At 42.0% G+C, this 27,147-nt stretch overlaps 1 protein-coding gene across 1 annotated transcript in view; it reads right to left on the reverse strand.

Moving 5' to 3' along the window:
• Positions 1 to 27,147, reverse strand: part of SCLT1 (sodium channel and clathrin linker 1) — a 128,454-nt gene that overhangs the window by 74,131 nt on the left and 27,176 nt on the right. Inside the window, exons 10-14 of the mRNA XM_048847332.2 lie at positions 21,358 to 21,428; positions 13,627 to 13,717; positions 13,405 to 13,496; positions 10,962 to 11,139; positions 9,589 to 9,687 (exon numbers count right to left, since the gene is read on the reverse strand). Of these exons, the coding sequence (XP_048703289.1) occupies positions 9,589 to 9,687; positions 10,962 to 11,139; positions 13,405 to 13,496; positions 13,627 to 13,717; positions 21,358 to 21,428 (531 nt within the window). The remainder of the gene's footprint in view (positions 1 to 9,588; positions 9,688 to 10,961; positions 11,140 to 13,404; positions 13,497 to 13,626; positions 13,718 to 21,357; positions 21,429 to 27,147) is intronic.

Below are 27,147 nucleotides of genomic sequence, written 5' to 3' on the forward strand. Positions count from 1 at the left end.
GCACCATCGACTGTTTTTGATGCTGTAAAAAACTACTAGGGAAAACTTTTCTATATTATTATCTTGCATAACATCTCTGCACTATGAAAGATTTCTTTATATTGAATCCGATGAAGTGAGCTGTAGCTCATGAAAGCTTATGCTCAAATAAATTGGTCAGTCTCTAAGGTGCCACAAGTACTCCTTTTCTTTTTACGAATACAGACTAACACGGCTGCTACTCTGAAACCTATAGAACAATGTTCATGAATTTGAATTGACATAAGCTTTTATCTTAGAACTACCAGCCCTTTCAGCTCTACAACCTCTGACAAAGTAGTAAAAGTATCTGCCAAAAATAATGTAATTAAGGTTCTGCATGTTTCAGAGTAAACCCAAAATCTAGGTCTTCAGTTGTACCTGCCAAGTCATCAGGAAACCATCAAATGCAGCTAAGCTACAGCAGAACCACCTGACTGGCTATAGCAGTAAGGTGGCTTGCTTGTTGGCTGCCTGATGACTGAGTAAGCGCAGCACGAGACCTTGGTTTCTGACATTTTTTTCATGTTTACTTGAATGATATGCAGACAATTAATTACCTAATTTTTGGCAGATACCGTTAATACTTTGTCAGAGGTTGTAGAGTTGAAAGGACTAGTGGTTCTAATAAATCTAAGACAGACCTTCATTAATAGTTATTAAATATAAATTCAATTGTCTGGACAATTTTAATCTAGAGAAAAACTAAATACTTAAAACAAAAAGTGTTTACTGAACTAAGATGCTTCATGCTTGTCAAATGAATACATTAATTTTTAAGTATTTTGAACATGATGTCCTCTTAGTTTTAGAAAGTGGAAACTAAATTAAAAGGTGAGTATATTGTCACTTGCTACACTTAAGATCAGGAGCAGCATCTTGAAGTGGATAAGGATACTGGCAGATTGAAGTGCAATTGACAGTTACATAGTTTCCATGTCTGTCTACACTACAGTAGAACTTCAGAGTTACGAACACCTCGGGAATGGAGGTTGTTCATAAATCTGAAGTGTTCGTAACTCTGAACAAAACATTATGGTTGTTCTTTAAAAAGTTTACAACTGAACATTGAGTTAATACAGCTTTGAAACTTTACTATACAGAAGAAAAATGCTCTTGTAACCACCTTAATTTAAATGAAACTTGCACAGAAACAATTTCCTTACCTTGTCAAAAAAATTTTATACTTTCCCATACTTTTTTTAAGTAGTTTAACAATACTGTACTGCCTTTTTTTCCTCTCTGCTGTCTGATTGCAAACTACCAATTACAAATGAGATGTACGGTTGACCAGTCAGTTCACAATTCTGGTGTAACTCTGAGGTTCTACTGTATTTAAAATTTATGACATGCTCCCATGAACGAGTTGGAATTAATTGATAAATTTAACAGCAACACCGGGACCAGAAGGCATTCACCCAAGAGTTCTGAAAGAACTCAAATGTGAAACTGCAGAACTTTTAACTATGGTTTGTAACCTGTCCTTTACATCAGCTTCTGTACCCAATGACTGGAAGATAGCTAATGTAGCGCCAATATTTAAAAAGGGCTCTAATGGTGATCCTGGCAATTACAGACCAGTAAGTCTAACGTCAGTACCGGGCAAATTAGTTGAAAAAATAGTAAAGAATAAAATTGTCAGACACACAGAATTGTTGCGCAAAAGTCAACATGGTTTCTGTAAAGGGAAACCATGTCTTACTAATCTATTAGAATTCTTTGAAGAATTCTTGTCAAACATGTGGACAAGGGGGATCCAGTGAACATAGTGTATTTAGATTTCCAGAAAGCCTTTGACAAGGTCCCTCACCAAAGGCTCTTATGTAAATTAAGTTGTCATGGGATAAGAGGGAAATTCCTTTCATGGATTGAGAACCGGTTAAAAGACAGGGAGCAAAGGGTAGGAATAAATGGTAAATTTTCAGAATGGAGGGGGTAACTAGTGGTGTTCCCCAAGGGTCTGTCCTAGGACAAATCCTATTCAACTTATTCATAAATGATCTGGAGAAAGGGGTAAACAGTGAGGTGGCAAAGTTTGCAGACGATATTAAACTGCTCAAGATAATTAAGACCAAAGCAGACTGTGAAGAACTTCACACAGATCTCACAAAACTAAGTGATTGGGCAACAAAATGGCAAATAACATTTTATGTGGATAAATGTAAAGTAATGTACATTGGAAAACATAACCCAAACTATACATACAATATGATGAGGGCTAATTTAACTACAAATAATCAGGAAAGAGATCTTGGCGTCATCATGGATAGTTCTCTGAAGATGTCCACGCAGTGCGCAGCGGCAGTCAAAAAAGGGAACAGGATGTTAGGAATCATTAAAAAAGGGACTGAGAATAAGACGGAGAATATCTTATTGCTCTTATATAAATCCATGGTACGCCCACATCTTGAATACTGTGTACACATGTGGTCTCATCTCAAAAAATATACTGGCATTAGAAAAGGTTCAGAAAAGGGCAACTAAAATGATTAGGGGTTTGGAATGGGTCCCATATGAGGACAGATTAAAGAGGATACGACTTTTCAGCTTGGAAAAAAGGAGACTAAGGGGCATTGATAGAGGTATATAAAATCAGGAGTGGTGTGGAGAAAGTGAAGAAGAAAAAGTTATTTACTTGTTCCCATAAGAAATAGGGGCCACCAAATGAAATTAATGGGCAGCAGGTTCAAAACAAATAAAAGGAAGTTCTTCTTCACTCAGCGCACAGTCAACCTGTGGAACTCCTTGTCTGAGGAGGTTGTGAAGGCTAGGACTATAACAGGGTTTAAAAGAGAACTGGGTAAATTCATGGAGGTTAAGTGCATTAATGGCTATTAGCCAGGATGGGTAAGGAATGGTGTCCCTAGCCTCTGTTTGTCAGAGGGTGGAGATGGATGGCAGGAGAGAGATCACTTGATCGTTACCTGTTAGGTTCACTCCCTTTGGGGCACCTGGTATTGGCCACTGTCGGCAGACAGAATACTGGGCTGGATGGACCTTTGGTCTGACCCAGTTTGGCCATTCTTATGTTCTAATATTTAAGGCTCTTGTATAGAAAAGAGGGGTCCATGTTGGTGGATCCAATTACGTGACCTTGGTTTTACAGCACATTGTTCAGTAGATGTTAGTTCTGATGGAATATTGTGATTCAAATGTGAATATGGGACAGATTTTTCCATTTGGGAAAACACAGACCCCCTCTATTACATGGTATTGGGTCCTGGCACTTCAGGAAGCAATGCGCCATTAAATAGATCAGTTACTATTTCATAGAAATGTGTAATTGGTGCAAAAATTAGTCAAGATAGTTAAATCCCATGCAGACTGCGAAGAGCTACAAAAGGATCTCTCAAAACTGGGTGACTGGGCAACAAAATGGCAGATGAAATTCAATGTTGATAAATGCAGAGTAATGCACATTGGAAAACATAATCCTAACTATACATATACAATGATGGGGTCTAAATTAGCTGTTACCACGCAAGGAAGAGATCTTGGAGTCATTGTGGAAGTTCTCTGAAAACATCTACTCAATGTGAGTGGCAGTCAAAAAAGTGAACAGAACATTGGGAATCACTAAGAAAGGGATAGATAAGAAGACAGAAAATATCATATTGCCTCTATATAAATCCATGGTACGCCCACATCTTTAATACTGCGTGCAGATGTGGTCGACCCATCTCAAAAAGATATATTGGAATTGGAAAAGGTTCAGAAAACTGCAATAAAAATGATTAAAGGTATGGAACTATTTCAGTAGGAGGGTGGTGAAATACTGGAATAGGTTACCTAGAGAAGTCGTAGAATCTTCATCTTTAGAGGTTTTTAAGGTCCAGCTTGACAAAACCCTGGCTGGGATGATTTATTTGGAGTTGGTCCTGCTTTGAGTAGGCGGTTAGACTAGATGACCTCCTGAGGTCTCTTCCAACCCTAATCTATGATTCTATAAACGGCTGCCGTATGAGGAGAGATCAATAAGACTGGGACTTTTCAGCTTGGAAAAGAGATGACTAAGGGGGCAGGGGGAATATGATAGAGGTCTATAAAATCATGACTGATTTGGAGAAAGTGTTATTTACTCCTTCTCATAACACAAGAACTAGGGGTCACCAAATGAAAACAATAGGCAGCAGATTTAAAACAAACAAAAGGAAGTATTTCTTCATACCACACAGAGTCAACCTGTGGAACTCTTTGCCAGAAGATGTTGTGAAGGCCAAGACCATAATAAGGTTCAAAAAAGAACTAGATCAATTCATGGAGGATAGGTCCACCAATGGTGACCCTAGCCTCTGTTTGCCAGAAGCTGGGAATGGGCAACAGGGGATGGATCACTTGAAGATTACGTGTTCCGTTCATTCCCTCTGGGGCACCTGGCATTGGCCACTGTCGGAGGACAGGACACTGGGCAAGATGGACCTTTGTATGGACTTTCTTATGTTCTTAAGACACTGTGACCCACCTGGCCCCCTATTCATTTCTAGATCCAGTTCAAAGAGCAGATCATGATCTTGCTATGCTGAGGGAACAATGGAAGATCCATCCTTTGCACAGGCCCATTCTAATAACAAAGCTGAAAAATGACTGGCACCACCTATTGTTGAGTCTGTTTGGGATACAGGCTAAATTACGTGGGGATTAAGTGTTTTGGACATTTTGGGCATAAGATGCAGTTCTTTTTTGAATATGGATGGCACTTACATTTCATAATATGTATATGATAAAATGCATGGGTATTATATATACTCAGAATGTGTGTGTATGACCTAGATGGACATATATGAATGAGACAGAGTTATGAAATGTAGCTGCTCATGCAGGCTCTGTATAGTCTTTCAGTTAAATAATGTATCTTTTTAGCAGTTAAGGCCACCAGTTTACCATAAGAATGATGTATCTGCAAAGCTACATTTTATTAAACAAACATTGTAGTTAAAAAGTAGGTGTGAAGTAAAAAAAAAAAAAAAAAAAAATTTGAAATCATTCCTAAAAGTAGTTGAAGACGTTGCTTGTTTGTACACTTATTTAAAAGATTTCTTTTAAAAAGGATAGAATCAGTTGTCTCAAATATGTATCCAAGGTGAATTAAAACAAAATTGAACACCCAAAATAAAAAAATCAATAGATTGAAATAACAGTAGTATATCACAGAGAACTAGAGCAGTGTTTATAAGCTTCTTCACAAAAAAAGAAAATAGCTGAGGAAGTAGTTTTCCAAATATCTGATAGGTATGTTTGGGGTTCTGGCCCAGCTAATGATTACTACACGAAAGACAGTGGACAAAGCGATCTGAAAAAGTTTTCTTAGCAGCCCATCAACATTAAATATATATGTAATGAGAGATGGAAAAAAGCCACGGTCCAAATGCCACTGGCTGTCTTGGGGATTTTTTAAAACATGCTTATATCCTTGACTGTGCAGGATGGATGTTAGTCAAATCTCATTTTTGTAGTCCCCTGCTAAAAAACTACTAAATTTTATCATTAGTTAAACATACTAGAAAAAAGTGAACGTATTTTCATTCTCTGTTGCTTTTTATACTCAAACCCTATTTCATTAAAATCCCTCTATGTAACATTTTTAATATACACATTCTCTAACTCTGGAGAAACAGAAAGTGGGCACCAAAAGAGCTATTTCTTTACAAGATCATATCACAGAACATTTACAGATCATTGTGTGTGTGTGACATGAATGAATGAATGAATGGCAGAGCTCAAATTTAAACAGTTACAAGTGCAGTCTCTCCCATGCATTCCTTCTCCTCTATAGTCAATAACTGCCTTACTTCATTTACTTTCTTCATTCATTATCTCCCAGCCTGCACCACCCTCTCATCAAAATGCTTCTCTCTTTCCCCTCACACATCTTACCTCTCACCAGCAGAATGGGAGGAGAGGCCACTTTCTCCTAAAATAGCAGCCTTGCTCCCCCACTGCCTCTAGGCACATTATTCAGTTCAAGATTTCTACTTATCCAAGTGAGTCTGCTATAGTTGTTCAGGGCTTACTAATACTTCAAAATGAAAAGAACAGTTACCTACCCTGCAGCAACTGTGGTTCTTTGAGATGTGACAGTCTGCATGGATTTGTAAACACATGTGCCTCATGTATGCAAGATTTTATTTTTAATAGTGTATGTCAGGGCTGCACATGTGCCCTGTGCTGCCTCATTCTCCCATGCAAGATCATAAAGGACAGTGACCATAACCCTCCCTCAGGTCCCTTTCAACTCAAAACTCTAAGTAGCTGTGGATTCTGAAAAGTGGGGACAGAGGGCGGACAGTGGGATCCACACGAACAATGTATTAAACAACCATTCTTTGAGATGCTGTAGTCAATGTGGATCCCACTGCAGGTAACTGGCAAGCAGTGTCCTCCGATGGTGGGAGTGAGGAGTTTCAGCTACAGTCAGTCAGTTAAATAGACTGCAGTATTGCTTTCCTGAACTTGGCTTCTGACCTGGCTGCCATGGGGTACGAGCTTAAATGTTCAAAACAAGTCACTGGTTACTCCATATTGCAGCTCTCACATTGAAATGTTTCTTATGCAGGAAGATGCTGCTGCTTGTGCCCTGGTGCAGAGTGTCTCGATGTTTTGAAAAAAAGAGGTTTGCCAGCCATCTGATATCAGGTGGAAATGCACTGCGTGATCTGTTTGGAGATTCTAGGATGAGAAGTCTTGGCCTTTTTCAGGCCAGATAGGGCCACAGAGAAATGGAGACAGCCTAAAGACTTGGTCCTGTTAAGGTAATAAATCAAAGCTCTAGATATGTTGAAAGTATGCAGTTTCTTTTCTCATGGCATCAAGTGTGCCCTTGGCAACAAAAATGGGTAGAGTAATTCATTAGTTCAGGTGAAATTCATTCAGAGACCACTTACAGATGAACTTTGGATATGGATTTCAGCACTACCTTGTCTTGATGGAAAGCTGGTTCAGCCATAAGGGCTTGGAGCTCACTAAGTTGAAGTGATGGCCACAAGAAAGATAGTCTTGATGGTAAGGCGAGCACTTCTATAGTGGTTCAAAGGGAGAGTTCAGGAGTTTTAGGACAACATTAAGATCCCAGGAGAGGACAGGTATAAAGGAGACTCTTGAGGAATTCTGATACCTTTATATATAAGAAGACAGAGTACAAAAGTACTCAAGTGCAACACACCAATATTGCCACCAAGTGAAACTTCAGAGAGTTAAATGCTAGTCCCACATGTTTCAGGAATGGCATATAGTCAAGGATCTTCAGTATTGGGGCCTCCATTAGGTTGACATTGCTTTGAGCCACCCATACAGGGTAAGTCTACTCTGGGGAGGAAAAAATAAATAAATAAATAAAATACCGGGTAGTTGCTCCTGCTTGGAGTGGAACCTGGGCTCTGAGACCCACTCCCTTACCAGGTTTAAGAGCATGAGTTGGAATGTCCACCCACTTGTCATTCTCACCCTGTGAGAACCCTGCAAGCTCAACTCTGTAGACGTGGGTTATGAGACATGCTGCCGCAGGTTTGGTTAGGTTTTTTTTGTTTTGTTTTTTTGCAGTGTTGATGTAACCATGGAAAAATCTTTTCCATTTCAAGAAATAAGTCTTGTTGATAGAAGGCTTCCTGCTTTGTATGAGACTCTCCTGAACCCACAGCAAGCAGTCTCTGCCAGTAATGGCAAGTCCTCGATTGTGACTTATACCTTTCTTGGGATGCCCTGTGCCTGAAGCCATGATGAATGGCAATTGTCACAATGGCTGTCACACACCTGGTCGCTGCATCAGAAGTGCCCACCATGACCTGTAGGGCTGTCTTGGTCACTAGTTGACCTTGCTTAATTATGTTTAAGTTCCTCACTGCTTTCATGCAGGAGCTTTGTCAGGAAGCATGTCACCCGTCCCATGTTAGAAGTGATATTTGGCGAGTAAGGTCTGGAAGTAAGCTACTTGTAGCTGCAGTAGGCTAAGACTAATACTTTTGGGGGTCCTTGTGAGTCCTCTTACTTTACTTCAACTTTTTTTTTGTGTCTCACTGACACTACTAAGAAGCCTGAATTGGGGAAGCGTAATAGTACTCAAATCCCACCCCTTCTTGACTAATTTTGCAATGGGTGTTATCATGGCCAGTGTCTGCCTCTGGGCATTGGCAGGGTTGAGCATTTATGGGGAGGAAGATCCTGGCTAGACCAGAAGCTGACAAGCTGTCAAACAGCTTGTAGGATTCCTCTGATACAGCCAAGGTCTTGATATCCAGAGTCTCAGTAATCCCCACAAGGAGCTCCTGGAACACTTTAAAATCATCTGGTCCAAAGAATACTGCTTCATCTGGTAATGAAGATGAAAGTCCTTTGACAATGAAAACAGGGCATTTGGTGCAACTCTGTCCCTGGATCCAGCTCTTCCTGGTATGGTGGTGAAGATGGTCTTGGCCACGAATGCTTGCGGGGAGAAGGGCAAATGACAACATCACCTTTCTCAAGAGGGCTGGACATCTGCTTCTCAGGGCTTGAAATGATAGGCCCCAGTACCCCTAAGAGGAACGTGAAGGCTTTAGAAATATAGCTATCTTGCTGAATATTGGTTCATCCAGTGCCATTCCTGAGGATCTGGTGGTAGCTGATCCCTGAGCCAGTGGTAGGGCAAGCCAGTAATGTCTGTCATTATAGGACTCTGAGCTCTGCTTTGAGTATGCTTTTGTGTTTGACGTGGCCAGACTTTGACATCAGCGGTGTGGGTGCTGGCTCTTACCTTAGCACTGCCTTCTTCAGTGTTGCTTGTCTATTAGGTGGGGCACTGGGTGAAGCTAGCTTGTCTGCCAGCAGCACTCTGGAGATTGTATCCTTAGTGTGTAATGAGACCTTCATGGACTGTTCCAGAAGATGGAGCTTTAGCCTCACATCCCATGACTTAAGTGTTCTCACAGAGAATGATAAACAGACTCATAATCTGCTCGAGATTCCCTCTAACAGAAGACACAGCTGATGTGCCCATCTTTCAAGGGGATTAGTCCATCGCAGGATAGACAGGACTTAAAGCATGCAGGTTTTGAGTTCACCATGAGCTAATGAGCTCAGTACAGAGAGGTCTATGTATGGGCGCGAGAAGGGGTGATCTAGTGGTAGAGTTCTGTTCAGATGGATGGAGACAGTTCATTGTAGTCAACAGAGAAGATAAACAGTTCGGAAGATTTTCTTGAACACGTGTAGAAGTTTAGTCTGAGCTAAGAATTAGTGGACTGGACACTCACCAGGTTCCGTCTTGCTACCACAAGCAGTAAGAGGGAATTGAGAAATCTGCACCACCCTTTATTCCCTCACATGAGAGCATAAGATGGCACAGGGCACATGTGTGGCCCTGATGGACACTGCAAATAAAAAAATTTGCTCTCTCACATACTGGGTGCATGTCCACCTACACTGGGATCCACACTACTACATACTCAATGAAGAACAGACTGATACACTGCTGAAATTATCATGAATTTGCTATACAGTGTTTTAAGAAGTAAATAAAAAAAATGTTTATTCAAACTACACTAATTCAACTAGCACTGGAAATTATGCAGACGAGTGGGCTGTAAGAGGATAACATACTTCCTTTTTAGTTCTTGCAGCAGCATCTTGTACAAGCTGAGAAATTGCTTCTTTCATATTTTCTATCTCCCCTTCTTTTTGCTTCTCTCGGAGCAGGGCCTAGAAAAAAAATATGAAATACTGTAACTACAATTACCTTTAATAAAAATAGTGTGTTCTTTCATTAAAAAAAAATGTCAGTGATGACAATCTTTAGTAAACAGAAAAAGAAATGATAGCTTGCAAAATGGCATCAGAATACCACTGTTCGATACAAAAAAGTTAGGTAACTGTGTTGAACTTTTCATTCTATTGGTTATCTGAACTCAAGCATGTCAGGAAGGCAATAAACTTGGACATGAGAATGGGTGACTGTTACTTTGCAGCAAATATGCTTTCTGCAAGCCAGTTCAATGCAACCAGTTGATATGTGAGAACAGAATAATAGAATATCAGGGTTGGAAGGGACCTTAGGAGGTCACCTAGTCTGACCCCCTGCTCAAAGCAGGATCTAATCCCCAAATAAATCATCCCAGCCAGGGCTTTGTCAAGCCTGACCTTAAAAATCTCTAATGAAGGAGATTCCACCACCTCCCTAGGTAACCCATTCCAGTGGTTCACCACCCTCCTAGTAAAATACTTTTTCCTAATATCCAACCTAAACCTCCCCCACTGCAACTTGAGACAACTACTCAAAGGATGTCCCTTTAGATAAAATCTTAGCACAACAAACGAACACTTCAGTGTTGATCACGAGGGGTTATAAGGAAGAAAAATGGTGGAACTCATACAAAGTAGCAAGAAGATTCTCAGAAACTTTTAACTGGGGGACAATGAGGAATAACCCATGCTCAGAATACAAGAAACAAGTTTTCTGGCAACAACTAAGGTCCTGGTGACAATTTGCATACCTAAAATAGACCTGTAAAACACAGAAGAGATAAATACTTTCAAATCTTTATCTCCAGCATTCTTTGCTCAGTTTCCCGACTTTTCTTTTGCCGCTTCCATTTATTTCAGTTCTTGTACTTTCATTTCCCTTTTGTATACCTGTTAAAATTCTTCACTCTTTTTTTGGATTTCCTTTCCATACATTATCTAGTTAGAAAAACTGGGGCCTGTCTCAATTCCACATTTTTGAGCGTGTTAACATGATAGTGGAATGGGTGCCTTGCTAAAGCTTTGGACTGTCTACTACACAAAACAGGCTTTAGAATAGTTACATCACAGTTAGGTCCTTTACACAGTAAAAATAAACCATGTTGCAATAGGGTCAGGAGGCAATTGCGTTGTAACTGAGCCCCCTGGATAAATTTTTGTCATGAGAACAGGCCCATAGTAACTTCCAATATTCAATGATGCAGTAAAGAATGTGTCTTGATGCCTTGTCTTACCTGATTTTTTTGTAGGTTAGCTTCTTCTAAGAGTTGCATGCTGTCTCGGACTTTTACTATAGCATCATATTTTTCCTCTTCTAGATCTGCACACTTTGCCTGTAGCTCTCTAGTTTGTTTTTCTAGAGCAGTCCTTTCTGTTCTCAACTGTTCAGAGTCTTGTACAGCTACACATAATCTAGAAAGTCCGAACACTCAGATCTCATTGGTAGAACTTGCAACTTGCTAAAAACACTTTCACTCTTGCAAACTAGTTGTTCTCATATATAGAGAGTACAAATTTACTTGTAAATTATGATGTTTAAATTCTCTGGTAGTCTCATTTTTTAAATATGTCATCCTAATCTTCCATCACTGTCCCAGACAGAAATAGAATGAAAGGAGTTAACTTTGAACATTTTGCATATAATTAAAATGAGAAGGGTACTGCTATTCAGAGATACCTATACTGGGTTGCAGGCTTGTGCTATAATTTGCCATTTGTTTTTTTCAATTCTTTTGATACTTACTACCCACCTTAAATCATAATCTTTGCCAAGGCAAGTCAGTTTGTTATACCACTACCAAATGGTTCTAGCACCACATATTAAACAAAAGGAATGGGTACACCTTAAACAAACAGCATTATACATTTTTACATAACATATAACCTTTTGTCTCCTGCACTCCCTTATGCCAATCAATGTCAATCATGTTCAAGCAATAATACTAGCTAGAGCAGTGATTCCCAAACTTGTTCTGCCGCTAGTGTGGGGAAAGCCCCTGGCAGGCCGGGCCAGTTTGTTTTCCTGATGCTTCCGCCGGTTCAGCCAATTGCGGCTCCCAGTGGCCGCAGTTCGCTGCTCCAGGCCAATGGAAGCTGTTGGAAGTGGCGCAGGCCGAGGGATGTACTGGCTGCCGCTTCCAGCAGCTTCCATTGGCCTGGAGCAGTGAACCACGGCCACTGGGAGCCGCGATCGGCCAAACCCACAGATGTGGCAAGTAAACAATCTGGGCCGGCCCGGTAGGGGCTTTCCCTGCACAAGCAGTGGAACAAGTTTGGGAACCACTGAGCTAGAGCAACTGTAAAACGACCAGGTTTTTCCCAGTACTGATGCAATGCTTTGTGTGTATGTACGCACACACAGAATTGCATGAGCACTGAGAAAGGGCTTGTAGTTTTATACTAGCTCTAAATAGTCTTATTGCTGGAACATGATTTACTTTATTGGTTGGCATGAGGGAAGACAGGAGAGAGACAGACTTTGATGCATACTCAGGAATGTAGTTGGGCTCAGATTAGGCATTAAAGGTGATGGTAATGATGGATTGTAATCAACATTTTGCATTTACACCTAGAGTAGTTTTTGAAGCAGCCAAGTTATTTATTTTTGGATATTTACAAGACAAAATATATATGGACACAAAAAAACCATTATATTAACTATGGCTGGGGGATCACTTTGGGTCCAGTTTCAAACAAATAAAAAGAGACTACCATGCCTAGTTCAGGCAAAAGTTCTTGAAAGCCACTGTAAAGCACTTCAACTTGTGCAACACTTCAAGGCAATAAGAGCCCCTATTGTTACAAGTAGGCCAGTGCTCTTGTACTGGCTTTTTGCTAGATTCTTCTAGTCACACTCATGAAGCAGGGACAAAGAAATGTGAATCTGTTAGAAACAATCACCTCAGAAGAGCTATAAATACTTCAATAAGAAAATCCAGTTATCAAGTCATCTGACAAACGTTTGATGGTTAAAACAATTTAGTGCAAAATTTTGGCCCAGAATTAATTTGTTCAGCCAAATTATCTCCTTGGCAATAAAAGGGACAAGGGAGAGAAAAGACATTGTAATGGAAACCCTTAGACGTCCTCAAGTATATTAGCAGGTAATGCTATAATTGAAAGCATATCCTCTTTATTAGATATTCAATAAATCTTTATCACTGACGTTTACCACCGAAAAAAGTTTACCTTAGTGTGCTGTTATAGTGTCCTTACTAGTCTCAAGAGTTCCAAACGGATACTTGAAACAGCTTTTACTTGTCTTAATGTAGAAGGCGGCTGAATGCATCCCAAAGGTGGTCAATTCAAGGGAATACTTTCAAACTGATGTTTGGGGCTTTAGCAGTGCCACTCCAGATAATGTAAATAAAATTTGTGAAACTTGGACAGACTGGTAAGTCACTGGCAAAACTACGACATAAGTGAGATCGAGTGATTTGTGGTCCTCTAGTCTTTACTCAGGTGAGAAAAAGGAAGCCAGAGGCGACTCTGAGCGGGTAGGGAAATGAAGCAGATAAAATATAATGAGTAATCTAGGATAAATATCATCTGCATAAGAAATAGAGAACTTGATTACTCAAAATTATGGAACTCAGATATTTAGAAGAAAACCTCTGCTTTCATGTCACTTCTAAAATTATCATCAATCACATTCAATGGCATCATTCATCTCTTTACCTCGTCTCCAATTGTTTTATGCTAGATTGCAATTGCTGCAAGCGTTTGTCTGACGCTTCCTCTCTCTCCTGAGCAGATACTACATCTTCTTCCTGAAAATCATAGCAATTACTGAGACATTTTTTCTGAACTGTGCTTGAGATGCATGATATGGAAACAAACAATTTTAAGTTAATTTAAGTTTCATGTTTGCAACAGGATAATCACTAAAACTTTCAATACCTTTCTCTCCATCTGGGCTTGAAGGTCCACTAACAATTTGGTCATTTCATCAACTTTAGCAGTTGCTGTTCTCACATCTACTTTGGCTTGCCTGAATATAAAGAAATCACTCAATTAATTACAGTTAGCTGAATGTGGAAAAAAAACAAAACCCAACTTAACAGGTCTTTATAAGAACAGCCATGACGTTTACACCATACCAGCAAAACTTTTCACATATAGACAGCAGCAGCCATTGTCTGTTATGTGGAAGAGATTCTGAGGACACCAAAGAGGAGGTACATATGCCATTATACTGTTGAATACAGGTTTGTGGATGACTCAGTGGCCAAAATTTTCCAAAGTGAGTTATGATTTTAGGCTCCTCAAATTTTTGAGTACTCAACTTGAGACATTTTAAAGGGGTTTGTTTTTCAGAAGGTAGATGCTCAGGACCTTCTGAAAATCAGGCCCCCCTTTAAGGTGTTCTGAACTGGGCACCCCAAATCATTAGTCGTTTTCAAAAATTTCAACGTGCTTCAGAAGGTAAATAGGTTTGGCTGGGATGGTGTAGGAAGGGGAACATAAACCGGAACAGGGCCAGAGGATGGCAGTTATGCCATTTTCCCCTGTGGAAATGAATGAAGCAACTCTGCTATTACCCTGACCTGGGACAGGGGAAACAACACAGATTCCTTCTTCCTTTGCCCCCCCCCAGTGTGCTGGGCTAAGTTTACACTGGTCATAGAACCTTACACACAAATAAACGATACTGAAAAAACACTAAGGTTGCAAAGTCACACATTCTAAAGTAAGGAAATGCCAGAATTAAAGTTGCTTGTGTCCCCCTCCCTGGGTCCTTGTCCCAGCCTCTTTGCCCAGCCAGTCCCAGGTCCCACTCCACCCCCACAACTCTGCTGCTTCTCTGTCTCCCCTTCCTACCCCCTGTCTCCCAGTGCCAGTTTCCTTGCCCAACCAGTTTCAGCCTCCTAACCCGCTTGGCTCTCAGTCTCTCCAGGCTCCTTGTCCTAACCTACTCCTTTCCCTCTCCCCAGGTCTGGCTTTTGTCCCCTCTGCATTTAAATCAGATGGCTTCCTACTCCACATTACCTGGGTGCCAGGTGGGAGACAGGCTCCCTGTTCTCAGTTCCAATGCCTAGCCCCTACCCAGAGCAGCTGAAAGCAACCATTACAGGGAAAGTCTTTTTTCTTCCCTGTAGTTTTAAGCTGGGGCATGGCATATGTGTAGTCTGGTCAGCACAAGGAACTGCGAAAGACAAACATGCCCAGTGCTGATGGAATTTTTGGAGATTTTAGCAGCTAAAAGCTAAGAAGTATCACTGAGCATGTGCAAACTGATTTTTCATAGATTTATAAGTAGAACTGGCCTTCACAAGAGGAGGTTACTTATCTGTAACTGGAGATTCTTCAATAAGTGTGGTCCCTAGCCATATTTCCATATGCGATGCACCATTTCCAGAGGTGAACTGCTTCCGCACAAAAAGTGCTGGAGACCTCATGCCTCCTTGTTTGTTTATGTAGTTGTCATAAATATAAAGGGAAGGGTAAACACCTTTAAAATCCCTCCTGGCCAGAGGAAAAACCCTTTCACCTGTAAAGGGTTAAGAAGCTAGGATAACCTCACTGGCACCTGACCCAAATGACCAATGAGGAGACAAGATACTTTCAAAAGCTGGGGGAGGGAGAAACAAAGCCTCTCTCTCTCTGTCTGTGTGATGCTTTTGCCGGGGACAGAACAGGAATGGAGTCTTAGAACTTAGTAAGTAATCTAGCTAGATATGCGTTAGATTCTGATTTCTTTAAATGGCTGAGAAAATAAGCTGTGCTGAATGGAATGGATATTCCTGTTTTGTGTCTTTTTGTAACTTAAGGTTTTGCCTAGAGGGATTATCTTTGTTTTGAATCCAATTACCCTCTAAGGGATTTACCATCCTGATTTTACAGAGGTGATTCTTTTTACTTTTTCTTCTATTAAAATTCTTCTTTTAGGAGTCTGATTGCTTTTTCATTGTTCTTAAGATCCAAGGGTTTGGGTCTGTGGTCATCTATGCAAATTGGTGAGGATTTTTAATCAAACCTTCCCCAGGAAGGGGTGGGGGTAACTTTTGGGAGGATTTTGGGGGGGAAAGACGTTTCCAAATGGACTCTTTCCTAATAATATACCGGTTAGACGTTTGGTGGTGGCAGCGAAAGTCCAAGGGCAAAAGGTAAAATAGTTTGTATCTTGGGGAAATTTTAACCTAAGCTGGTAAAAGTAAGCTTAGGAGGTTGTCATGCAGGTCCCCACATCTGTACCCTAGCGTTCAGAGTGGGGAAGGAACCTTGACAGTAGTAAACTATAGTGATGTTGACTGACATGATGAGACCATGTTAGGAGCAAATGGGTGGGAGAAATGTGCTTCATGCTCTCCATACTGCATGAAGTTCTAGGATACCACGAAAAGGAAAAAATAACTTAAGTTGGGAGGGGAGAGGTGAGAACGACATGGAGGGGAGCACTGGAGAATGAGTTCAGTGTAGTTACAGTCGTAGACAGCGGAAGCAAAGATGAGCGAAGGCAGCGATGTATGTGCACAATGACATGTGGCCAAAAAGGGAAGAACAAGTTCCGAACAGAACCGAAGGATTGAAGGTCACAGAAGCAATCCGTTCTAGCAGGGTCAAGAACCTGTCCAGTGATAGGTAGGCACGTGCGGAGACTGCATCGAAGCACGCGCGGATGAACTCCAGGGACTGTGTAGGGTCCAATGTCAATTTTTTGATGTTTACACTCACCCCCTATGAGGAGAGGGGTAGAAACAGAAGAGAAGTCAATACTTGAGCCTCGTGTCTGGACTGCTTTGCCAGCAGCCAGTCAGTTTTCAAGATAAGGGAAGATGAGGACCCATTGACACCGGAGATAAGTAGTGTCACTGTGCCTCAGTGGTCACAACTGAGAATAGGGCAAAGACATCCCAAAACCGGTGGTTATGGTTATTCTTCCATAAGATATACCATAAGATATACCAAACCATCAACAAAAATAAACTTCTGTCTCACCATGCTGGCTGATAGAAGTCAGAAATGCAGTATCCTTAGGTATCCTAGCCCTGGATTCACCATCCAGACACTAGACTTAATGATGAATGGTTTTTTAAAACCAATTCCATCAACCAAAGGGTTCTTCTGATCCCAGAAGGGCCAGCCACATAGCCAGGTCAATATATTAACTCAGATCTTACCCAATAATCATGTTGTTGCCAATCCTTTAATATCTAACATATCTAAAGGTTTATTTATAAGAGAAAAGAAAGAGGTGAGAGTTAAAATTGATTAAAGAAATCAAATACATACAATAATTGCAAAGTTCTTGGATAAGGTTTAAAGCAATAATGAAAAACTGCTGGCTTAAGTCAAGTCTCTGGTTGCTTCCAGAAGACTGAAAACTCCTCAGTCCCTTGGTTAGAATGTCCTATGTCGATAGTACAGAGATCAGAGCAGGAAAAAGGCAAAATGGAGATGTTTCCAGGGGACTTTATATTTTCTGCCATATGGTGGGTTTGCTCTCAGTACAGTCAGTGGAAAAAATACAGGCACAAGATGGAGTCCAGTGTCACATGAACTGGTCACATGCCCTTGCATGCTTCAATGACTCATAGCAGGGTCCATTACCATATTCAGGCTAGACCATCCACAGGAAAGCGCATCAGGTGGGGATAAGCTTTTTTCACGGCCCATTGTGTTCACTGATGGGCCATCAACTTGAATAGTCCATTCACAATGTGCTGGCTAGACTAGTTGTAAACTACCTTGTGGGTGTTACCACAGGAGCAAACACATAGTCAATATTCATAACTTTAGAGACAAAAATAATACATGCATACAAATAGGATAATCATTCAGCAATACATAACTTTTCCATTGACACCTTACATGACATGTTTTATACAAGATTTTTTGCAATTATATAACAGTGGTAGCAACAATGATCTACATGATCATATTTTAAATCATATAACATCACAGGCCACCACCACCAGAGACCCTGGTGAAGACCCAGAAAGCGGTGGTAAGTCCGAACGGTAGAACCCTGCATTGGAAGTGCCAACGGCCCACTATAAACCTCAGGAATTGTCTGTGGGTCAGATGAATATCTATGTGAAAGTAAGCATCTTGCATATTGAGAGCTGTAAACCACATGCCTCTTTCTAGCGAGGGTATGATGGCTGTGAGCGTGACCATACGGAACTTGGGCTTACGTATGAAGTGATTGAGACTATAGAGATCTAGGATTGGTCTTCATCCTTCCTTTTTCTTGGATACCAAGAAGTAGGCGGAGTAGACCCCTGCACCTTGAAAGGTCATGGGCACAGGCTCTATCGCCCCTCTCTGTAGAGGGGAGTCCACCTCCAGGGAGAGGACACCATCATGCAAGTCGTCCCAGAGGTGGGACAGGGGCAGGGGATGAAATAGCATTGTGAACTTGATAGTATAACCATGCTGCCTTCCTCTAAAATAGTCTGGAAACTGTCATGGTCCTACTGGGGAAGCTTGTCCGCAAATTCCACTAACTCGCCATAATTCAAAAAGTCATACTTTGCAAGTAATGCCAGATAATTAGAGATGAAAAACTGAAGGCTGGCTGATGAAAAGACCTTAGGACCCAAAAGGTCCAGCCTCTTACCTTTCTTGTCAGTTGGAGTGGAACGTGGGTGTTAATGTCTGGCCTGCTCAGTAATGGCCCAAATGATAAGGAAATTGGGTGGGGGGGTTGAGAAAATAAACTCAGACCCTTCACCAGTACATAGTACCATTTTTCTGCTCTCTTTGGAGTGGACACACAAGTTGCCAGGGTATGCCAGACAGTGCAGCCCAGAGGGAGAATGGCATCATTGATTGGCTGGTACTGATGCACTAAGAATGTCCAGTGGCTGATGCTGGCTGTCCTGCACCTCCTCCAGTGGCATGTGGAGGGCCTCAACCACCCTCTTTAACAGCTCCTGGAACTGGCAGTAGTCGGGGGAGGAAAGAGAAAGGAGTCTAGGACACTGCTGCCTCTGGTGACGAGGAGGGAAACTGCTCCAGATCTGGTGGTACCGTCGGCATCGGGCTGATCGATCCATCCTCCAACCCCGGTTCCGAAGGCTGGAGTGGTGAGATGGGGGGGGGGGGGGAAGGAGGAGGAGACAGACTCCTCATGGGCAGATTGGGAAGGTTCCAAAGGTGGATACTGGGGCCAAGATCCCCAGTATGGCCAACCCACCCATGCAGCTGGGTACCAATGTCTCCTGTGCTGAGGGAAGGGTGATATTGCCACTGGGCTGGTGGAGCCTTCAGATACTCTTGCCATCACATCAGTGGATCATGTGCACCATCTGAATCTTCCAACGGTGAGAAGTCAGATCGTTGTTCAAATGGTGGAGCCACCGCCACTGAGAGAGTCACAGGGGACTGCTCGGGAACACGACCCGAAGGCAGCAAGTCTAAAGCAGGGGAGTGGAGTCTCTTTGGAGGCAAATGTAGCAGAGGATGCAGGGATCTCACCTTATCTAGGGCAAACAGTTAATAAGGTCCAGGAGCTGATTCGAGTCTTCCCGGTGTACATAGCACATGTTCCACAGACAGAACCAGAGCCAGAACGAGGACAGAAGCCTGTCTCAGAACAGGTGATTCCCGTGTTTTCAGCAGTACTGAGGCTCAGCGACCAGGACCGGCAGGTCCAACATTTTATGCGACTTCTTGTTGTGCTTGTAGGTCCTGGAACACGCCACATCTCTGTGGCTCAAACTCAAGGAGGATGCAGTGTCTTTCTTAGGTCTTGAGGAAGACTTACTGCCATGGTCATGCACATGCTTCTGAGCCTCACAGCTAAACCCTGGCACCGGATCCGTAGTCCTGGTACTGGAGGAACTGGACTGGAGCTCTGGGATAGGAGACACACTCCTTGATTGCTCAGGCCAATTTATGGGGGCGCTCCCTGGCATGGATCTGACTGCGGTGTCATGGGGACCTCGATGAGGCACTTCTTGAGGTGGAGAACCTGGCCTTTCCAGGTATGGGCAGGAAAGGAGAGGCAGATACTGCACCTGGATGCGACGTGAGTTTCCCCCAAGCAGCACTGGTGCTCATCGCTGATTGCAAGCGAGGGCAGGAAGCACAGATCTTGAACCTTAGTGTCTTCGGTATAATCCAGTACCGAGATTCTGGGAGGCAAGCAGAAAACCACCAAAGAAGTGCCAGAAAGTCCTTAAATCCTAAGAAAACTACTACTAATAGTAAGAACTACTACAAAAACAATAAAATGCCAACTATAAACAAGAATAAAACAGTCTTTTTAGAGAGCCTGAAAGTGTGTCACAATGGACAGGAGAACAGCAGAAGCTCTGATTCAGACCACACAGCAGCGAGACGGAACCAAAGGTGCAGCTGGTCTAACCCACCCTTTATCCCCCCGGTTGAAGCCGGGAGGCAGACCAAAGATGCATAGGAGGACCAGCAGGCACTACTACTTCTAAAAGCTCTGACTCTGGGCATATGGCGCATAACCCTCAGTGGAATACAACAGGAACCATCACTCGAAGAAGAAAATTCTAATTTGGTAGAACAGAGGATTCCACTGAATTTAGGATAGATTCAATAAAACTTTTGTCCACAACCATCTCCAGCTCGGGGGTACAAACAGCACCTTTTTGGCTTCTGGATATGGGGGCAGGGTTGGCAGGGAGGCAGAGCAGTGGGACTGGAGGCTTGTGTCAATTTCTCGTGCCAATAACTTAAGAAAATGTTATAGTACTATGACTTATCAGAAAAGATAAACTCATAAATATTTCTTCAGATGCTACCCCGAACAGGCTGTTCAGTACCACAACAGAACAAGCCTAAATAAATCTGTGGGGTGGTCCATGGAAATCCAATCATTTCCCTGAAATTCTTAAAAACACCCTTAAAAATAGGAGGAAGAGGTGGTGAGAACAAAGCACAGAGTTCATACAAACAACAGACCCTGAAAGAAACTGAACAATTTAAGATTCATCCCTTTCTATATTCCATAATACCTAAGAAACATAATTCTCTTTACCTCACAATGGTATATGACATACATGAAGCAAACAAGAATTATCCTAGTCATACAATAAAACTTTAAAGTTGTTCAGAGTATTTTGAATACTCCTACTTCATGAAGCCCAGAAGTTGCAATGTGATTTACTGCCCATACAACTAGGTTTTGTGCAAATATGCTACGCTAATAAAAATATTTGGCTGGTCCTTAGGGCTCAATCCTGCTAAATGGGAGTAAAGAGTGCTCAGCACCTTAAGTGAATGGGAGCATTGAGCACCTCAGAGGATGTGACTCTAAATGTTCAAAGCTAGCCCCAAGATTATCTCTATGTTAAAGCTTAACATACACAGTATTAATGGGTGCAGTGGGTGACAACAGCAGCAATTTGCTTAACTCTAGATATAATTAATATGTAAATTATGTGAATATATGAAGTAGTATCTTCTATGTGATAAAATATTATACACACACACACTATGGTATACTGTATACACTGAGCAGGATTTAACAATCAGCAGAAAATGTGCTCTGTCAGAATCTATTCTGACCTACATTTAAAGATGAACTGTGACTACTGCTAAAGACAATTATCGGTAACAGCTTTGTAATGAAGACAAGGCCAATGATAAAGTAATGAGTCAAGAAGGAATACAAGATAGAACAGTATATTTAAAAGGGTCTCTGATTTGTACCTCAGTTGTTTGCGTAGCTGTTCTAGTTCCATATTCTGTTCTGTTACTGTTTTCAGAAATTGTTGGTTAGTCTGTAAAAGGAGGAAAGAGTTGTAACATATTCCTTGCTCTGTTGAAGGCTATTTAAATGCAAAGTCTTGTTATATGGTGTCTCCTTTATCTGACACTTAATATGCTCACTAATAAAAGCAGGCATGCAGATTTATTCATTTATTCTCTTTAATCAATTTATTGCTTATTTTATGTGGGCTTATTCATTAATGCATTTACTCTTTTATCAGGCATCCTGTTAAGGTAGAGTAACTACTGTGACTAGAGGTACAGAAAATACTATCTTTAAAGAATTTCAAACTCTCAGTTTAAGCTCTTCTCTTAAATTATGGCTTGATTAAATTAGAAAACCATCTATTTGCTACATAAATCAGAAATATTTTTCACCTGATAACTATTTGAAGTTATAGAACAATTTTTGGAGCATCACAAAACATTATATGGACATTACTTAAGCTTCAGAAAATTTCTGTTTACAGACATTTTATAATATTTAACTAGTGTAGTTTAAAAAGTATCATCAAACTTATTTTGTGGAAAAAGCCAAATCCCATTTTGAATTATGGTCTGTGGATGGAGGTAAAAAACACTAATACACCTAACGCCCTCAGTCTATAATGGGACTAAGGCTGTGAGTCTGTCAAGAAGGTCACAGATTTCGTGACTTTCCAGGACCTCCATGACTTCTGCAGCAGCGAGTGTGGCTGACTCCGGGGCTGCCTGAGGAGCTTGGGCAGCCCGAGGGTCAGCCGTACCGGCCGCTGCTGAGGCAGTCTTGGACCACCGCATCCCTGCCCGCAGCAGCAAAGGGGGTCCTGGGCCGTCGCACCCCCTCACCAGCAGCAGGGGTCCCGGGCCATGCATCACTGCCCACTCCAGCACTGGTGAGGGTCCCGGGCCACACACTGCTGCACGGCTCATCCAGAGCACTCGCGGCACCCCCAGGCTGTGAGCCCCCCCAGAGCACCCAGGGTGCCCCCGGGCTGCCCCCTACCCCACCCCCCCCCAGCACCCACGATTTAGTCAGTGGTATATAGTACAAGTCATGGACAGGTCACAGGCCATGAATTTTTGTTTACTGCCCATGACCTGTCCATGACTTTTACTAAAAATACCCATGACTAAAATATATGACCCATGAACCTAACTATGACCCATGAACCTCTCAGTGCCAATGGGATTATAAAAATATTCTAATCCCGATATGTATATTCTGGTTCACCGAAGATCATCATCATGTGAGGTCATAAATGAAAGCCGGGATCATACTGTTCATTAATATCATTGTGAAATGTATGTACAGATACTATGTTAGGAGTTACGCATGCATGCTGAAAATATGTTTCTAAAGTCTGTATCAGGCCAGAGTTCACAAAACAGGTTCTGTCACACAAGAGATATTTATTCACCTGTTGACATGTAAGTTAGGTATTGTAAGCCAACACAATGGCGGTTCATCTACATATCAACTCAGCAGGCAATGTAAAATCAATATGGAGGCAGGAAAATAAACTACAGGGGTCATCCTGACTCTGAGGTATACGATGAACTTTGGTGAATATAAGGAGAAGGCAAGAAAAACATCTCTTTAACCTGCACCTAGGAAGTAATCGGGTAATATGATTACATTCATGAAAACAGGATCTCAACCAGGCTTAGTTGAAAGGCTGCGAAGGACATTTGAGTCAGAGAAAGTTCTTTAGACAGAAAGTTAGCCTGTTAAGTTTAGAAAAATCACATTATGATTTTGTTTTATATGTAATGCTTTTGTTTCCATTATCCTTTCTCACCATCTCTTGATTCTTGAACCTTTGATAATAAAACTTTTTGTTGTTTTCACTATAACTATATCTCAGTGCTGTGGTCTTATACAAGGAGATGATCCTGAGTTGAATCATTCAAGCTAGTGTGTACACTGTATATCTGTCGGTAAACCTGGTATATCTGTCGGTGTTCAGTGGATAAGGGGCCAGACCCTTTAGGGGAATCCTTCAAAGGAACTTGTGTATACCTACTGTTAACCTGCAAGGCAAAGTCAGAGCTGGCATACCCAGAGTAGATCGTATGGGTAGCTAACAGGCAGTTGGTGTCAGGGAGCTGACAAGCAATTAAGCACCAGCAAGTCTCCCTCTTACTGGAAGCAGGGGGGTAACAAGGTGACTCATAGTCCTGAATGCCCTAAGAACCATCACAGGGACTCCCACTGACATCAACAGGAGGCTTGCACAAACACCTAGGATAGAATATGGCCTTTATGTAGTAACTGAACTTTCGAGCCCTGATCCTGTAATTGTCACCAGATAAACTGACATTTTAATCCATGTGGAGCCCCAAAGAACTCAATATGGCATTACCTGGCACAGGGTCCATCTGCTGGGAGACAGTTACACATTTGGAACCCCAGACATAATCTATTATGTACCTTATTGTTGTGTTTAACATGACTCTGTAGGAACATATGCTCACCTTTACAACCACTGCTATTTCTTCCCTTTTACTTCACTTCCTTTCCCATACTCCTGTTTCTCTCTCTTCCCTGTCTGCCTCTCACCATTTTCCCTCTGCAATTCCTTCGTGGCAATTACTTCTGATTCCCAACACCTGTGTGCTTTGATCTCACCTTTTTCTTAAAGGGATGGGGGAATACAGAAAGTGAGGAAAAGAGAAAAACCCACTGATTATCATGAGGTCAAATTACAAACCAGAAAGCCAAGGCTCAACCATGCACTAAGGCAAGTTTTTCAAACTGACTAGCAGTTTGGGATGCTCAACCTGAGATACCTTGTAGAAGTCTAATTTTCAGGAAGTGTGGAACACAAATCCCTTGAAAAAAAAATCAAGCCCCTTTATGGTGTCTCAAATGCGACACCCAAAATTGCTAGCCACTTTTGAAAAACATGACCTACAGCTAACTGGAGCAGAAGCCAACATGCAAGAGTGGAAAAGGTGGTTTCAAAGCCCCAGAAGCACAAGCCAAAAAAATAACCCTAAAAAGACTGACTGTAAATGGCAAGGACATCAATGTCATCTGTGACAAACCTTATAAAACACTGGTAAATGTGGTGGAGAACTGGCCTATATGACCTGTAATTATGGGAGACCTAGAAATGTGCTGGACAAACTTAGTTTTCTTTTGAAACAAAATAACTTTCTTGCCTTTTCCTTGCGAAGATGTTCACATTTTCAAGTCTCAGATTAAACATAATGCAAACTATACACTAGGATGAAAGCCTGTCACCAATTTCTCCTAGAGATCACAAATTATTGTTTACCCCACAGCCACCCAAGGATTGCACAAGACTACCACAAGCTTCCTACCAGCTGGCTGCCTGTGGCTGAAAAAACTCTTCTGCTGAGCAGCCAAGAGTGGTCAGCAGCACGGAAGTCAGTACAGCCGATGGGACTGCGAATAAAGGACAACTCCCAGCTCTGACAGACCCCATCTGTGGTCTTGGTCAAGTCACAAAGGCCAAAAAATGTAAAGTAATCAAACTAAAGTTTAGCTAACTCCAGAAATAAAAAAAAAAAAAAAAGATTTATTCCTAACGCTTCCATCTGTAGTAAACAAACTCTGAAGTTTAGAAAGGGAAGAATATCGATAACACAGGCTCCATATTATACAGAGGACAAATCCTATGCTCTTTTCATAAGGTAGATACAGGAAGGAAGGAAGAAGACAACTTTAAGTTGTCTCAGAGCTGTAAGGCTTTCTGGATGGGCTACTCGCTAGATTAATTACTGGGGAAGGGAGTAACACAACCTAGTTTACACAGTAAGGTATTCTTCCAGAGCAAAAAAAACACCAATTAAGACAATTTATGATAAGATCCAATTGATTGTAAATTATATGACATTATCCAAGGACAGCATGTTATGCGTCATGTTACTGGACATGTAATGTCTGGTGTCTTTATGACAGGTTTCAGAGTAGAGGCCGTGTTAGTCTGTATTTGCAAAAAGAAAAGGAGTACCTGTGGCACCTTAGAGACTAACAAATTTATCTGAGCATAAGCTTTCGTGAGCTACAGCATCCTTTGAGCTGTAGCTCATGAAAGCTTATGCTCAAATAAATTGGTTAGTCTCTAAGGTGCCACAAGTACTCTTTTTCTTTTGGTGTCTTTATGTTTTCCTTTATTGGCAATCCCCTGTGATGGGACATTCACTCCACACTAATCCTGAAAGGGTTAATGAAGGTGAGAAAGGGCTGTCATAAATATAAAGGGAAGGGTAAACCCCTTTGAAATCCCTCCTGGCCAGGGGAAAGCTCCTCTCACCTGTAAAGGGTTAAGAAGCTAAAGGTAACCTCGCTGGCACCTGACCAAAATGACCAATGAGGAGACAAGATACTTTCAAAAGCTGGGAGGAGGGAGAGAAACAAAGGGTCTGTGTCTGTCTGTAGTCGTCTTGGCCGGGGATAGACCAGGAATGGAGTCTTAGAACTTTTAGTAAGTAATCTAGCTAGGTATGTGTTAGATTATGATTTCTTTAAATGGCTGAGAAAAGCATTGTGCTGAATAGAATAACTATTTCTGTCTGTGTATCTTTTTTGTAACTTAAGGTTTTGCCTAGAGGGGTTCTCTATGTTTTTGAATCTAATTACCCTGTAAGATATCTACCATCCTGATTTTACAGGGGGGATTTCTTTATTTCTATTCACTTCTATTTTTTATTAAAAGTCTTCTTGTAAAAAACTGAATGCTTTTTCATTGTTCTCAGATCCAAGGGTTTGGGTCTGTGGTCACCTATGCAAATTGGTGAGGCTTTTTATCCAACATTTCCCAGGAAAGGGGGGGTGCAAGTGTTGGGAGGATTGTTCATTGTTCTTAAGATCCAAGGGTCTGGGTCTGTAGTCACCTAGGCAAATTGGTGAGGCTTTTTACCAAACCTTGTCCAGGAAGTGGGGTGCAGGGTTTTGGGAAGTATTTTGGGGGGAAAGACGCGTCCAAACAGCTCTTCCCCAGTAACCAGTATTAGTTTGGTGGTGGTAGCGGCCAGTCCAAGGACAACGGGGGGAATATTTTGTACCTTGGGGAAGTTTTGACCTAAGCTGGTAAAGATAAGCTTAGGAGGTTTTTTCATGCAGGTCCCCACATCTGTACCCTAGAGTTCAGAGTGGGGGAGGAACCTTGACAAGGGCCAATTAGAGTGATAGGCCGCACATGAGGGCATTAGGCTGGAGACGCAACCCCTCATTAGAAGATGAAGCTCAGGTGAGCAGGTGTGGGCTGGGCGAGCATAAAGCCAAGAAGCTGATAACAAAAATGGCTGCAGTGAAGAAGTCTATAGCCATTCTCTGTGCATTGGAGAGGAAAGGAAGGAACCAAGGGAAAGAGTAGACCCCTTATGGAGGGGCATACTCAGACGAGAGATGGGTAGGGAGCAGCCAGGTTGAAGACCGAACAGACCTTCACTGCATGTTGTAGGGTCTCTGGGCTAGAACCTGGAGAAGCGGGTGAGCCTGGATTCCCCTACCAGCCACTGATGCATTGGCATTGCCTTGACAGCAGGTCCAGTGAGCCTCTATACCCCAGAAGGGGAAACCACACAGTGACCTGGCTGGACGGCTGAGTCCTGGAGAAAACTGCAGTTCTTGGAGGGAGAGGGGGACCGCAGAGTGAGAGAAAGGACAACAGGGAGGGGGCAGACAGCAAGGGGCGACATCAGATCCAGAAGAGAGTTCATCTCCAGAACAGCCAGGAGTAGGGGCCACCTGTGGCAAGTACAGTACCCTGATACCCC

The sequence above is a fragment of the Caretta caretta genome, chromosome 4 (genome assembly GCF_965140235.1).
Source record: "Caretta caretta isolate rCarCar2 chromosome 4, rCarCar1.hap1, whole genome shotgun sequence".
NCBI lineage: Eukaryota > Metazoa > Chordata > Testudines > Cheloniidae > Caretta > Caretta caretta.